The sequence below is a fragment of the Carassius gibelio genome, chromosome A19, assembly GCF_023724105.1.
Source record: "Carassius gibelio isolate Cgi1373 ecotype wild population from Czech Republic chromosome A19, carGib1.2-hapl.c, whole genome shotgun sequence".
NCBI classification, from domain to species: Eukaryota; Metazoa; Chordata; class Actinopteri; order Cypriniformes; family Cyprinidae; genus Carassius; species Carassius gibelio.
The window spans coordinates 19,568,243-19,583,794 of NC_068389.1; the positions used below are offsets into that span (position 1 = coordinate 19,568,243).

Genomic DNA, 15,552 nt, shown 5'->3' on the forward strand with positions numbered 1-15,552 from the left:
GACTACATATCCAATCATCCATAGCATGTGATTGGTTACAGCTGTGTGCAATCAGTGCAGTGGATGATGGGAAATGTAGCCCAGGTTGGTAAGTGAACAGAAGTTAGACTGGATTTTGACAATAAGTTTTTTTTGGACTGTGAAATCTGCTTCCTGTAGGACCTATCCGAGCCCCTGCTGGTGTTATATGGGACACCTGAAGAGGATAAAGAGGAGAATGAAGAGCCTACATTTGAGGTGGCAGAAGCTGTCCCAGATGTGGAGCTGTTTGGGTTTGGCATCAACACCCACTCCATCCACGTGCTGAGTGGAGCGTATGTTCTGATCCCTCCATCTTTTGATGTAGCAATGTTTGAGTGACTAAAACTCTTCTGCATACATTATCTGATAGTTATTGTCTTATTCCAGTCTGGTAGACCGAGCCATGTTTTAATAAGTATATGAACTGATTTTTCTTTCTTTCCTCAGATGGGTGGCCTACTCTCATGTGGATTTCTCAGGTAACCAGTATGTCTTGGAAAAAGGCTTCTACAACAGCTGTGAAGACTGGGGCTCTGTAGACAACCGCATCTGCTCCATACAGCCCATCCTCACAGTAAGTCAGACACATTATTCATTTATCAAATCCAAACACTTTGTGTGAGGACTGTTCACTCAAATTGTGTGTGGTTGAATATGTTTTGCATAAGGAGTAGATATCAGAGAACTTTGAGAGGCGTAATCACTTTTTCATCTGGTAATTCATTGTAAATTCTTGTCTATTATTTCATAACCATCTGCAATCTGCTTCAACCAGATGTTAAATGTGCTGAAATAATATTTAAGTATTTAATTGACATTAATTATTTCACAGCCATGAATTCCCCTATGAATCTCAATTTTTTTATATTATGTCCTTGATTTCATTAATAAGGTTGTTCTTATGTATTTCAGGCACCTAGTGAAGGACCCAGCTTCAGAAATGAGGTAAGCTGAGTCTCTTATGCTCACTGAGGCTGCGTTTTTATAAAATCGAAAATACAGTAAAACAGTAAGATTGTTAAATATTATTGCAATATATTTTCTTAATGTAATTTATTCCATTGGTGCTCAAGAAACATAATTATCAATGATGAACAGTGGTCCTGCTGAATATTTTTGTGGAAACAGTGAAGAACTGCATTTATTTGAAACAGAAATCGTATTTAACAGTGTTAAAACTTTTGAACAGCAGTATGTAAAAGAAATCTTTTTTATTAACACACTGCATTTAATGAAACATTTGTCCTCTCTTTCCCTTTGCTGCAGGTGCTGCTCTACTCCGAGCTGGATTTCCAGGGCTCATGTCGGGTGTGTCATCAGAACCAGGACTGTTTGTCTGAAAGTCTCAGTGTCAAGTCCTGCAGAGTGGTGGGAGGAAGGTAAGTGAGAAAATTAAGGGTGGGATACATTTTTTGATGAGTGTATACAGTTGCTCCATAATGCATGTAGACACATACAACTGTAATCATTAGATTCAACATGCATTACCTTTCACTATATTCATGTTCAAATCTCTCCTCAGATTGTGACACTCTGAGTATGTATATCTCTGTTCATTTCAGTTGGGTGTTATATGGAGGAGAGAAGTTCACAGGAAACATGTATGTTTTGTCTGAAGGAGATTATCCCAACCTGACCAGCATGGGCGTCCCAACTGACTACAGCATTCGCTCGGTCAAAGCAGTTCCAATGGTGAGCAGAAACCCTGCTTTCTTAATATGTTTCTGGAAAAGGAGGTCGTCAAATGATCTGAGCCATGATCCATTGAAAAATCTGTAGACGATACATTTAACTACATATAGCTCTCTTTGTTCACCCATCTGTTCCCCCTTTAGACATTTTCGGTGCCGTCAATCTCACTCTTTGGACTGGAGAGCTTTGAAGGTCGGGAGGTCACAATTGACACACAGATTTACAACATGTGGGAGGAAGGATTTAATCCACATTTCCTCTCTGTTAGGGTCAACAGTGGCTGGTAGGTTTGATGGGCTGCTTATTAGTAGTACATTTGAGCTTTCATGTCTATTTTGTATGAGATTTTTAACATATGTATGTTAAAACCACACCAATCTCTTTGCAGTTGGGTGTTATGTGAACATAGTAACTACAGGGGGCGCCAGTACCTTTTGGAGACAATTGAAATCCCAAACTGGAGTAAATTCAGCTCTCTGTCCTGTATCGGCTCCTTGTATCCAGTCAGACAAGTTAGTATCACAGAGTATTTCTTATGTATTTCCTATCATTTGTACGTCCATTTTTTTAATTGTTTGTTTATATCCCTATAGAAACAAAGACTGTTCCGCATCAAAAATAAAGAGACGGGCCACTACATATCAGTGCAGGGTGGTGTTGAGGACATGAAGACAGGCCGCGTGGTCGTCACAGAGCAGGTGGAGGGAATGAGTGATATTTGGCTTTATCAGGACGGGCTGATCAAAAACAAGGTGCTTTGCACACCATGATGTTGATGAATAATGCATGTATGGTTATTCATAGTTTACAACTTCTTTAAGTCACCCCTTCTCAGATTTTTTAAATGTATGCTCTCTTTTTGTCAGCTGGCTCGAACCATGAGTCTGCAGGTGATGGGTAATGTCGAGTCGGGTGCTAAGGTGGTGCTGTGGACTGAAACACGTGTGCCAGTGCAAACGTGGAGCGCTCAGGTCAGCGGCACAATTTCCAGTGTCACCTTCCCCGGAATGGTGCTGGATATCAAAGGTAAACTATAGTTTGATGCTTTTTTGTACAAAGTACAAAATGTATTACTGTATATTGTACCTATTTATTTTATTATTTATTAAATGGCAATTTATTTACTATTCATTATGAAAAATATCATTGTATTCCTATTCCTATTAATGTATTAAAGATTAATTTTTTGTTTAGAATTTAAAAAAGTAAGGGTAGTTGACATCAATAAAGCAGTGCCGTGCCATACTTCATCCAAATTTATCAAACAACATTTGCTGACCTTGATTGATTAAGAAACTTTAAGAAATATTTAAAAAAAAAAAAAAAAAAAAAATATATATATATATATATATATATATATATATTTTTTTTTTTTTTTTTTTTTTTTTTGTAACAGTGTACTCCAGTATAACACATCTTTCTTGAAAAAATTTAATACTTTATTATAAATCTATATTATGAAAATAAATGCAGCTTCTGTGTTCTTACCGGCCCTACATTTTTGTATGGTAGTGTATACTTTGTCTTATAAATATAAAATATTTAAATTTCTTTATAAATATATGTGTTTCTACCTAAAATTTTGATGTTGGCAACACTAAAAATGTTCTTCATGCAGTCTAATTTGTCTTTTTTTTTCTTTTTTCTTTTACAGGGGGTAAGACATATGACAAACAACATTTAGTGATCCGAGAAGAGAACGGGGAACATGCCAGTCAACAGTGGGAGATGGAATTTGTTTAATCGCGCCACTCTCTTCTTCATCTGATCCCCCTCTCCTTTTGAATCCACCCATCTGTCCTGCCCCAACAATACAAGCTCTACCTGAACTGACATATGACACTTTGAGGGCACCAGTGAATCATCCTTACATACAATCAGAAGATGCTGGGTGGGGAAAGTTTCTCCTGTCTGTTAATAGGTGAAATGAATCATAGGTAATGTATTGCCATTTAAAAAAAAATAAAAAATGAAGCAGAGGTCAAATATCATTCAGCATGCTAGTTTTCTTGATTGTGAAACATAAAGCTCTCGTCTGTGACGTGTCTTATTTGCACATAGTTTGAATAAACCATATTACCTATGGCTCATTTACAAACTGTTGATGGTGTTGGTGGTTAAGTCACTTAGAAACTTTTTTCTTTTTCTTTTTTTCCTGTTTCCCTATACGTCACATGAGAATGTCATCATTGTATATGTTTCCGGCAACTTTCCAAGGATTTTTCATTTCTGCTCATTTTATTTGTTTACAAGCTTATGTCGTTTTGTCTCAGCTTTTATCTGACATATTGGGTATACTTTTATAGCACAGTGTCTGCAATTAGTTTATAGTCATTGCAAATGCTACCAGAGTGAATTCTACCAGATTTATGTCTGTCCTGTTGTTTTTAATACCAAAAAGTGTGCTTATGTCAGTCAATATAAAGTCACCATGATTTGGAAAACTTTATTATGTATAAATGTTATTTTCATAGTACAATGTAAAAATATTATGTAACAGGGAGCGGTTTTAATTTTTTAATAAAACTACGTGAAAAAAAAAATCATGTCTTAATTCATCAAATGTTGGCTATTGATGTTTTACTATTTGTCTTAATTTAGAACGGTTCTTCAAGAACATCTTGTACAGTATAGGCATACATATCCAGGAGTGCATGTTTATTAGTTTTAATCAGTTTAACTTGGTTTTGGAAACATGCTGCCAGACTGGATGACTTGTGTTAACCCTGAGATCAGATACGATCAGTGACAGGACTGGAGCGGCGAGGTCAAGAGCGGCGTGTTTACTACGTGTGTAAAGATGTCTGATAAGGGCTGCTGATGAATGACGAGTATGCAGATGCGTGTGCTGGTGCCATTCAGTTTGATCAGGTCTACAAATCAAAAGCCACACCTGATGATGTTGCTCTTGCAGGTGGAGGTGAATTCTCCTGATGTTTTCAACATTTTTACACGTTTATGTACACATGCAGTTACATGCATGTTCAGCTCCAGTAACTTCTTTGTTGACTTTAAAAACACGTTCACACATTTCTCAAATTACAACCTGTTTTATACAGCTTGTAGCAAATAACTGACATCGAACTTTATAAATGTTCATCAAAATGTGTTCGAGAATTCTCTTTCGAACTATCTTTAATTCAGAAATGTTGTTTGGGGAGGAATCTGGTCAACTGAGTCTTCCAGTTTTTTTAAGTTCTTGTGTGTAGTCTCAAGGTTACACCCATGAGATATCTGATCTGATCTGATCTAAGGCATTGATAGCTTGTTCGGTTTGAGACGTTTTGTGCTTCTTGCAGCAGACGAGCAGCGTACGGAAGCTATTTATTTCCCAACATTGATTTTAACCTGTGTTTTCATTTTGCGTTATTAAGTTTGAGAGACTGAAGATCAGGAGTCAGTCACTAAAAAAAGCTGAAACTGACATCTCACAGACACTCATTCTGAGTCTTCAGTATAGGTAAACCAACTTAATAATCATCACTGTCTCAGTAATCTTTTTTTTTTTTAAGCTAGGTAAACCTTTTTAAACTAATTTCATTTTCATTTGCTTTACTCTTTTTGTCAGAAGGATATTTTTGAAGCATATTTTAATTTTGAACAGATAGGCCCTATGTTAAGTGAAAATGAAGTTAATGTCTTTGTTTATTTTATTTTTTTTTAATTTTTTCTTTGAAAAATTTCAATATTTTTGAAGAACAGTGGTCTTTCTGAGGTTTTGTGGGTTTTTTTTTTTTCTTTATTGGTTTTTTCCCCATATACACTTTAAGAATTATTTCTCATGAAATGAGTTTTAAATAAAACAAAGATTATTGGAGTATGTTTTACATCAAAATACTTTTCAGTTTTTTTCTACTTAAAATATAATGTATAATTCGTTTTTACTTGCCATTTCTTTAAAATCAATTGTGGAATTTGCTAGAGAAATTTGTTGGTAGCACTTTATTTTACAGTCCTGCTCCCCATGTACATACGATGTACTTATTATAGTAATTACAATAACTATGTAATAACTAGGAACTAACCCTGAACCTACCCCTAAACCTAACCCTACCCCATGTAACTGTACCCCGTGTGTTACCAGAACTTTCTTAGATAAATACACTGTATGTACACTTACTGTAAAATAAAGTGCATCCAAATTGTTTTTACACCATTTTTGTGCATAACTTTTCCACATTGACAAGGGGTGACATGGAGCCAGAAGCTAACACACAGGAAACTTCTCCACTTACGGTAAAATGTTTGCATCTGTACTTACTTCACTTTTTGTGTAGGACTCATTGTTTGTCACTAAATCTCCTGTTTCTTTTTCGAATCATCTTCTCAATACCATTTTTCTTTTACATCAGGATTCTTTTCTTCTACAATCTCCATCCTCCTCTTCACATTGCCTATATTTTTATCATCCCGCAGTCTGCAGCCATGTGGTGGGGCACCCTGGGGTCTGTTCGTCCTTTCCCAAATTTACATCCCGAGAGAGATGCTACAGTCCTTCACACTGCACTGGAGAAGAAAGGTACACTTATATCAATGCTCATGAGGCATGATTGTGGTAGTAAAAGTCAATCTTCTAGCAGTCTATCATATTTAATTGTTTTCATTTCAAACGACCATTACTTTTTTGTTAAAGATGTGAGCACCATTGTGAGAATACTGACCAATCGCAGTAATGCTCAGAGACAATCTCTTGCCCAGGCCTACAAGAATTTCTCACAAAAAGTAAGTCAGAAACAAATCTCCAAATCATCACAAGCTGGTCAGTCTCTGTGTGGGGGTCAGGTTGTGTTTTTTTACAAGCCAAATACTATAAGAAGTGACTAAGTGATATAATGCATTATATAGTGACTAAATGTCCTAAAAGGGTAATACAAATTCTAACATCTAAAAATAAAGAAAGGTTTGTGAGGATTTGGTTAAGGTTTTAGAGGATATAAAATATCATTAACTCAGTATAAAATCAATAGAAGTCAATGAATAATTCTCATCATGATAAAACAAAATATGTGTGTTCCTGTGTATGTGTGTGCTACAGGAATTGGAAGCAAGTCTGAAGAAGGTTCTTTCCGGTGATCTGCAGTCTCTGATACTTGGACTGATGATGATACCAGAGAAGTTTGAGGCCCATCGCTTACGCAAAGCCATGGAGGTTTGGCATTAATCCCTAATATAGTGCTAGTCTTTGAGTATGCAATTACGTGTGTGTGTGTGAGAGAGAGAGAGAGAGAGAGAGAGAGAGATTATCAGCATACATTTAACTATAGATGGACATCCACTCAGACTGTATTCATTTTTTGTGTGTTCAGGGGGCTGGTACAGATGAAGAAACTCTTTTGGAGATTTTGTGCACAAGGACCCCACAGCAGCTCTCTGACATCAGGGCTGCATACAGTCAAGGTGCTTTAGGAATTATTTTACAATATGTAAAAAGGAGAACCTTTAAATGTAATTAATGCTATTAAAAACCTCTTGGTTTTTATTTTATTTTTTGGAACATCTCACTTTTAACTCTGCTCTTAGTAAATTAAAGCATTGCATAATGATAAAAATAATAATAATAATAAAAATAAAAAAGGTTTTTGGTATGATGGTAAATCAACATGAGCACTAAATGTTGACAGAAAATTGTGTCATATATGACACAAAATAATTATTGATTACTGGTAATTTTCCACTGTAAAGCAACACAAAAATGCTGTAAATTACGTTAGCATTTGTGGGAAAAGTTTGGGGTCTGTTCATAATTTTTTTTCTTTTTATGAATAAAAAGTTCAAAGTAAAAAAAAAAAATTATTTGAAATTCTCTTTTTAGATAACAGTGTAAAAGACTTTCCTGTCATTTTTCAATCAATTTATTGCATCCTTTTTTGAAAAAAAGTGTTAATTTGTTTCAAAAATAAAGCTTACTGACCCCCAAAAGTTTAAACGCTAGTGCATATGTTATATATGCTATAAGAATTTAATATAACAGTGAAAATTGCATACATTTTCTATCAGTCTGTGTTTAAATGTTTCAACATTGTCACTTTAACAGAATATAAGCGGGATTTGGAGAAAGACTTGATAAGTGAAACCAGTGGAGATTTTGCAAAGCTCGTTGTGGCATTGTTGAAGGTAACGTGTGTTACTTCCTGTCCTAAATCTCACTATTTAATAATTACCATCAAAAACGTTTTTTCATTATGTTGATACGTCACCACCATGTCAGTATCTCTTGTTATGCGAGTAATCGTGTTCAATCTCTCTGTTTCTTTCTCTCTATCCTTTATCAGAAAGAGAATGGGCCAGGGATTATTGACCAGGATATAGCAGTGAGTCCATATATATTCACAAAGATTTCTGTCTCTCTTTCTCAAAGGACTGCTTTCATGTCATATCAAGAAATGTAGCTGATAAAGAATTAACCATAAAACCTATGTTGACTTTGCTTTGTTTGATCTGTTACACTGCAACGGCCAGTGATTGTTCCGTGACCTCTAGCTGACTTCTTAAATAGTATTCAGATTGTGGATTTCAGCTCAGTTAGATCACAGATATTCTTTTTTTTGGATATCCATATTGGATGACAGATATTCAAAGTTTTCTAAGAAGTCCACTCAGATAAGTTGCATATTTCATATACTTGACTGAACTGTGTGATTGAAATCAGTAGCTATATTTTCATTTTGTTTTACAGTCTTTGTCTGAGGAGCTGAAAAACAAGAAACCTGCAGCTGATATTTGGATCAAATTACTCACCACAAGAAACCCAGACCATCTTAGAACTGGTGAGTTCAGATCTAGCTATTATTTCAGGGACAAAATTGTTGGAAATGCCTTCAGAAGATAAATGTGGGTTTAATTAACATTTAATTAAATCTAGGGATTTTATATTTTAAGGTATTTCCAAATTTGACAGCTTATACTTCTACTGAAGTTGTTGTGCAAGAGATGTGTCAGAACATTTCATTATTACTGATTAATATCTGCCATTATTGGCAGACGTAGTGTTTGGAAAGGCTGTTATTTCCTGTATCCTTGGTACAAGTAATTACTTGTGTAACGTTTTTGACAAATTTGACTCATGCAAATTTGTGAAAAATGACCATATGTACAATTTAAGTCTTGTATAGCAACAAACAATAAAATATTTCAAATGTGTGTGAACATTTCTACTTCAGTGCTGGAAGAACTGGAGTTTGAGATAGGCCAGACAGTGAAGGAGACTTTAGACGGACATTTTAAAGGAGTCCTCTCTGGAGACTTCAAAAAGGGCTTAAAGACACTAGGTAAAACTGTTTTTTGTTTGAGGATGTATTAATGTGTGTGTGATCAATAAATGTAAATGTCATTTGCAATTCATCTCTTTCTTCTTCTCATCAGTGCAATGTATACAAAACCAATATCTATTCTTGGCACAACGGATCCAAACTATGAAAGTAAGCTTGGGATTTCTTTTCTTTTTTGTTGTTGTTTGTTTGGTTTTTTTTTTTTTTTTTTTTAATTTAAGTTAATAAATGCCATTCCTAAATTATTTAGTTTAAAACTTTTGCCAGCATTTTGGGTGCCAACGAGTAAAATAAAACCTAAAACCACCTATTTGATGGGCTAAATATTGACAGCTATGTATCAATGAAAAAAAATATTTCCTGAAATACAAAAATACAACTTGCTAAATCCATGCAAAGCGCATGCAAATACAAAACGGGAAGTTCTTTAAAACAAATATACAGCTTTATACAAATGCTGAGATCACTGCTTGTTTATTCACTGTATAATGCTCAGTGGCCCACAGACTTTTTTTTTTTTTTTTGCTTTGAAATGAAAATTTCAATGACTTAGGACTGAATATAAACCTAACAGACCACTCAGATCATTAGGATCGAGTGAGATAGAAATAACAAGGGTTCACACAAAACAAGGGGAGTCTGCTTTTAGTTATCATGCTGCCCACAATTGCAATCAGCTTCCAGAAGAGATCAGATGTGCTAAAACATTGGCCACTTTTAAATTTAGACTCAAAACTCATCTGTTTAGCTGTGCATTTATTGAATGAGCACTGCGCTACGTCTGAACTGTATTTCATGAATTGCACTGTATATTATGTAAACCAAAATGATTGCACAACCTTAAATTCATTTTAAATACGTTTAAATAATTTTCTTGTTTTTGTTTTATATGATTGTTTTACTTTCTTTTATGTAAAGCACTTTAAGTTACCATTGTGTATGAAATGAAACTTGCCTTGCCTTGCCTTGCCTTGCCTTGCCTTGCCTTGCCTTGCCTTGCCTTGCCTTGCCTTGCCTTGCCTTGCATTGCTTTGCCTTGCCTTGCCTTGGCTTGCCATGCCTTGCCTAAAAATATGTGTTGACATACTGTGTCCTGTACTCTGAAGGCACCGGTGGTCCAGGGTGTGATGGTGGCTCACAGTGAGGAGGATCTACTGAGAGTTAGAGTGGCATACCTTCAGTCAACAGGGACTTCTCTGTACACGACCTTACAGGTCCTCCACACACACACACACACACACACACACACACACATCTTTAAACCAGTCTTTACTATCATTGTTAATTCCAGCTAAATAATGTTTTTGTTTGTTTTTTGTTTTTTCTTGTTTTCTCAATAGAAGCAGTTCAAAGGTGAACTCCAGCAGGGTTTGTTGGCTATATGTCGTGCAGAAGATTAGAAGAAGTGCTGTATCTGATGCAAATAAGCATTTTTACATTTACGTGCACACAGTGAAAGCACATTCCATTCATTTTAATAAAAAAAACTTTGGGTCTGAATAAATAAATAAATAAAATGTTACTGAGAATTGTAGCACTGTTCTTTACAAATCCCTGTGGAAGGCAATAGAGTTTTAATAACAAAATTTTGAACTTTTTAAATACAATTTTCAACTTGTATTGTCAGTTACGACTTTTTTCTTATATTTTCATGACTTTTTATGTCAAAATTTTTACTTCTATATCATTATATTGATTGACTTAAGCATGCCTTTTTTATGTGGCAGAAATGGTCTTTCAAAGCTCTCACCTTAAATCTCTGGATTATTTTTTTATATTATTGCCCATAAGTGTTTTTAAGATTAAGCAGAACACACTGTGGTTATAGGGCTTGATTCAAAACAGGACTCTTTCATTTTTATTTTTACAATTTTCACTTTTGTTTGAGGGGAATTATATATATATATATATATTATTGATTGAATATATATATATATATATATATATATATATATATATATATATATATATATATATATATATATATATATACACTGCCAGTCAAGATTTGGGCAGGGAAGATTTGTGATGTTTTTTACAGATCTCTCTTCAGCTCATTATGGCTGTATTTTTTATTTTTTTATTTTTTTAATCAGAAATAGAGAAAACAAAAACAGTAATATTGTGAAATTATTGCAATTTAAAATAATGGTTTTCTGTTTTAATATACTTTAAAATATAATTTATTTGATCAAAGCTGAATTTTCAGCATCATAACTCAGACTGCTTCAGAAATCATTCTAATATGCTGATTTAACATCAATATTGGAAACAGTTTTGCTGCTTATTTTTATTTATTTTTTTGAAAGTAATGAATGCTTTTATTTAAGAGGCAACCTACAATCTTCTGTGTCAGCTGCCCCACAAGGATACGTTTTTACACTTTGATCTGAAAGAAAACATCCTTCTGTTGCAGGTGATTCAGAAGAGCGTACGCTGCTTGTATTCAGCAGATATTCTCCAAAATTGTGCTACAGTGATGTGGAGAGACACAGAGGAGACAAATTGTTGAATAAAGTTATTTTTGTTTTCTTGGTGCACAAAAGGTATTCTTGTCGCTTCATTATGTTACGGTTGAACCGCTGATGGGAGATGGACTATTCTGACGGTGCTTTTCATACTTTTCTGGACGTTGACAGTGTAACTTACTTGGCAGTCAATGGGACAGTCACAAGCCTCCTGGTTTTCATCCAAAATATCTTAAATTGTGTTCCGAAGACAGACTTTTACAGGTTTTTTTTACAGGCTTTTTACAGGCTTTTACAGGTTTTGAACGACACGGGGGTAAGAATTTTACTTTGGGGTGCAGTATACCTTTAAGACCGTTTACCGTGTTATTTGTCATTCTTATCTTCTAGATTGTTGCTTGACTCATTTGATTTTCCAGTATGCCATAAGATCATAAACTGAGGAAAAGGAAATGATTGATTTGTACTATTTTAGCAGAAAAGGCCCAGTTACTAAACAGTAAATACATTACCATCACATTAAAATGAAAATCAACACTAGTCTTAGCTATGAAAGACACGCATACAATCAACAGATCATTTTTTCTTCTTCTTTATTTCAGACATTATTTTAAACTATGCATTTTTCATTTGAAATCTTACGTGCTTTTTGAGGAAGTCCTCATTTGTGATGCATCAAGCAGGTGTGTGCAATCATAACAAACATTCAATCAATAATATTATTATCTGATGTTCAGTTTTGGCTTATGCTACTGTAAATGTAATAGTCAGTTACATGCTCACTAGATACATATAGTCTGTACTTTTATATATTACTTATATTCTATTATTCTACAGTACTTTACAAAACATTCCAAATTAGATTTAATCCAGGACTGAATCAAATAATGCTCAATTCAACATCTTGTACAGCAGGACGGGCAGAATATAGTTGATGATGGTAACTGTCAGTGAGTCGCTGGATGACTTAGTTGTCCCAATTGTGGTCTGTCCTACTGTTGTCATAGTGGCATTCACTGTAGTTGAGGAATTTGTGAATGTGGTCGAATCTGTATTTCTGCTTGAAAAACCAGGTGTTTGACTCATGGTGGACTTTGGAGATGGAGACGTTGTGTTTGGCTGACCTGATGCAGTTGTCACATTTTGCTGCAAAGTCGTCCCATTGGCTTGAGTTGAACCTGGAGTATTCTTGCTCGTTATTGTGGGTAAAGTAAGATTGGTTGTTGGAACAGGTGGTTGAGTTGTAGTTGAAATCTTGACAGTTGTTGAATTTGTCCATGGAACTGAAGTATTATGAGATGTTGCCAAGTCGATTGTCACAGTCGTTGTCACGTTACTCTTTTAGGAAACAATTAAAAAGCTTAATTAAATTAAACAGTTAAAAGCTATTAACCACTGCCAATATTAGATGTTAAAAATGAAACACAATGCAGAGTTCGTTCCTCAGATTTCATTGGTGTGAAACTTCCCCTTCCCTATTATTGTTCTCACTATTGTAGTATAATTGTTGTAAATATAACTTGGGAAATCATTTCCTTATTTTATTTTATTTTTTATTATTATTATTGTCATCCAGTAAAAACATCTGAATATATTTGAAAAATTATCCATTTACTTGAGAAGCAGAACAGAAGTCTTTTTATTACTTCATCAACTTAAAGCCATTGTTTCAATCATAAATCTCACTATGTTTTGTTATTTTTTGCTTAAAACAAGAAATACAAATAAGTCAAGTTAGATTATCTGAAAATACCTTTTTTTCTAAGATGTTTAGACTTATATATATATTTATATATATTATTTATATATATATATATATATATATATATATATATATATATATATATATATATATATATATATATATATATACTGGGAAACCACAAAAAAAGTATTATTCTGTATATTACATTTTGTAATTTTGTAATTGTTATATCCCAAAACGTTCAATATTTGCATTATCATTTAGCTTTGAAAAGAGCTTATCGGAATCTGACCTCTTTCTTAGCCTGTTCAAGACTACCTGCCCGGACATATTTCAATAGCTTATGATAATATTGTAAGACATCAGCATTGTGTGGAGTGTGAATATAAAATAAGTTACAAGTTATTGATGGATGTGTATGTATTTACCTGAGCCTGGGAGGCCAGCAGAGCCAACATGCAGAATCTTATGATCGTCCACTTCATGATGGAGAGAAAACTGTAATCAGAAATGATACCACAGAGAATGAAATTTGCTTCAAACTGTGACCAAGCCGACAGGTGCGCACAATAAAGAGGCTGTGTCCCTCCTCCGCTCTTATATAAGGTTCTGTAATTATGTCATGTTCTCATGGTCGTACACAGGTGTGGATTCGTGAAAACTCAGGCTGAACAGCCAATCCCTGGTCTAGGATGAAGGTTGTCTTTGTTCTGGAGTGTGTCCAGATTTTATTGATTTTAAGATGTTACTAATTATGGATTTCTACTGGTTAACCTTTTCCTGTAAACCGAAATCAAACGATTGTCTTATTCGCCTCTCATATCGCATGATAACATATCATCTTTTTATTTAGATTCACTGTGTTAGGAGATTATTTAGTGTGGTCTCCCAATTTTCTCATTATTTAACCCATTTTTTTCCTCCCTATTTTCCAGTTATACCTCATAACAACGAGCAGATATAAGGGTGTAATAATATTTCTTGGAAATATCCTTTTGCTTCCTTGTTCCTCTGGATCATGTGACCTCTGGATCCTATAATACTCTCAATAAAGATATCCACTTGTATAATCAATGCATCAATTAAACTCAAAGCTCATATGGAAAGTTTGACTGACTTGTATAAACTTATATTACTTGGCATCACATGCTGTTCAGTTGATTTAAAGTAGCTTCTGCTTTTCTTCTTCACAGTTTTTTACTCATTGTTTCCTCTGTTGCCAATGTAGGTCACATTGATCTGAAGAGTGACTTGTTTATTATAATAAAAGTTAATGTGTATGAATGCTCCTCAACAGGCTTCTGTACACTCTTGTATCTGAAGGGCTTCTGAACATAGAACATTTTTAAATTTGCTTTATTATGTATATTTTGTTATACAAACACCATATTAGGTTTTTGTCAGTAATTGCTTAAAATGGTAATCAAATTTCATGCTAATGTGAAATTCATAATTGTTTATTTATTTCACATGTAAAGTCTGATATATATTGATAGACAGACAGACAGACAGATAGATGGCATTCGATCCATGTTAATCAATCTTTGCTTAATACTTTATTTTGAGAGTTTGTTGATGTAGCTGCGTAAGAATGTCTAAAGTGGACCATTCAAATAAAATGTAACCAAATCTTTTAACACATTATTAATGTTTACTATTGAACCTGTCAATGTATGAAATATATGCTGATAATTTATTTCATACATTTTGTGTATAGCCATTTTATGGCTAGAGTTCATTATATGTTATATTTTCTTTTTTTATTTTAATTTTTTAATTTTATCTTTTCCTTTTTTTTGATATGAAATGCAAAACAGGAAACAAATATATTTCAACATCTTGAAAACTGACTTTCTGGATCATCAAGTAAAACAAACACAATGAACACAAATCCAAGACATTCAGTTTATTAATAAGTTCCTTAACAAATGCTTTTAATAAAACATTACATTTGTGCTGTAAATCTGTCCACTTTGGAATCCCATAGTATAGTTACTGTGCATAAAAAACAATTGCTGTATCATTAAATTCTCCTGTTGTTCTTTTGAAGCATGTCATGTAATTCTACCGTTGCCAACCAATCTGTACTGTGATCATGCTGACCTTCACCACAAGGAAGTTGAACTATTATGTAGATAATACATCTTTCATGAAAATGTCTGTTTCGTAAGCTTACAGTTTTTATCAATTTGTGAGACAAATAGATTTACAGCATATGACTCAAGTCATTAACGTCTGCTAACTCCAGTTAGCAGAAGATTTGAGAATGAACCCAGCACCATTTAAAATCAAATCAAAATAAATCTATGTGTAAGTGAAAAGAGTTTGCATACAGTTGTTTAAGTATTTATTGAAATAAGTTATAAGTTATGTTAACAATAAAATGAAAAAATAGTTC

General features: G+C 34.0%; 2 protein-coding genes and 1 long non-coding RNA gene across 3 annotated transcripts in view; 2 read left to right on the forward strand and 1 right to left on the reverse strand.

Annotated features, from left to right (window-relative positions):
* The window catches only part of LOC127935565 (uncharacterized), a 41,902-nt gene extending 37,646 nt beyond the window's left edge, over window positions 1–4,256 (forward strand). The window contains exons 13-22 of the mRNA XM_052533558.1: window positions 160–314; window positions 469–595; window positions 934–966; window positions 1,288–1,400; window positions 1,584–1,713; window positions 1,857–1,996; window positions 2,102–2,225; window positions 2,307–2,465; window positions 2,580–2,739; window positions 3,368–4,256. Coding sequence (XP_052389518.1) covers window positions 160–314; window positions 469–595; window positions 934–966; window positions 1,288–1,400; window positions 1,584–1,713; window positions 1,857–1,996; window positions 2,102–2,225; window positions 2,307–2,465; window positions 2,580–2,739; window positions 3,368–3,456 — 1,230 coding nt within the window. The 3' untranslated portion in view covers window positions 3,457–4,256. The remainder of the gene's footprint in view (window positions 1–159; window positions 315–468; window positions 596–933; window positions 967–1,287; window positions 1,401–1,583; window positions 1,714–1,856; window positions 1,997–2,101; window positions 2,226–2,306; window positions 2,466–2,579; window positions 2,740–3,367) is intronic.
* Window positions 4,257–5,033: 777 nt separating this feature from the next.
* On the forward strand, window positions 5,034–10,503 carry LOC127935774 (annexin A2-like). The gene is made up of 13 exons (XM_052533932.1): window positions 5,034–5,173; window positions 5,901–5,949; window positions 6,130–6,232; window positions 6,347–6,435; window positions 6,749–6,862; window positions 7,020–7,110; window positions 7,748–7,827; window positions 7,986–8,024; window positions 8,390–8,480; window positions 8,874–8,981; window positions 9,076–9,131; window positions 10,088–10,195; window positions 10,322–10,503. The coding sequence occupies exons 2-13, from the start codon at window positions 5,908–5,910 to the stop codon at window positions 10,379–10,381; spliced, it is 981 nt and encodes a 326-aa protein (XP_052389892.1). The 5' UTR covers window positions 5,034–5,173; window positions 5,901–5,907; the 3' UTR covers window positions 10,382–10,503.
* A 1,522-nt stretch (window positions 10,504–12,025) lies between these two features.
* Window positions 12,026–14,663, reverse strand: LOC127935028 (uncharacterized). Its single transcript, XR_008147950.1, has 2 exons — window positions 13,583–14,663; window positions 12,026–12,787 (listed from the first exon to the last, which is right to left on the reverse strand). It is a non-coding gene; the product is annotated as an uncharacterized LOC127935028 (long non-coding RNA).
* Window positions 14,664–15,552: the final 889 nt, after the last annotated feature.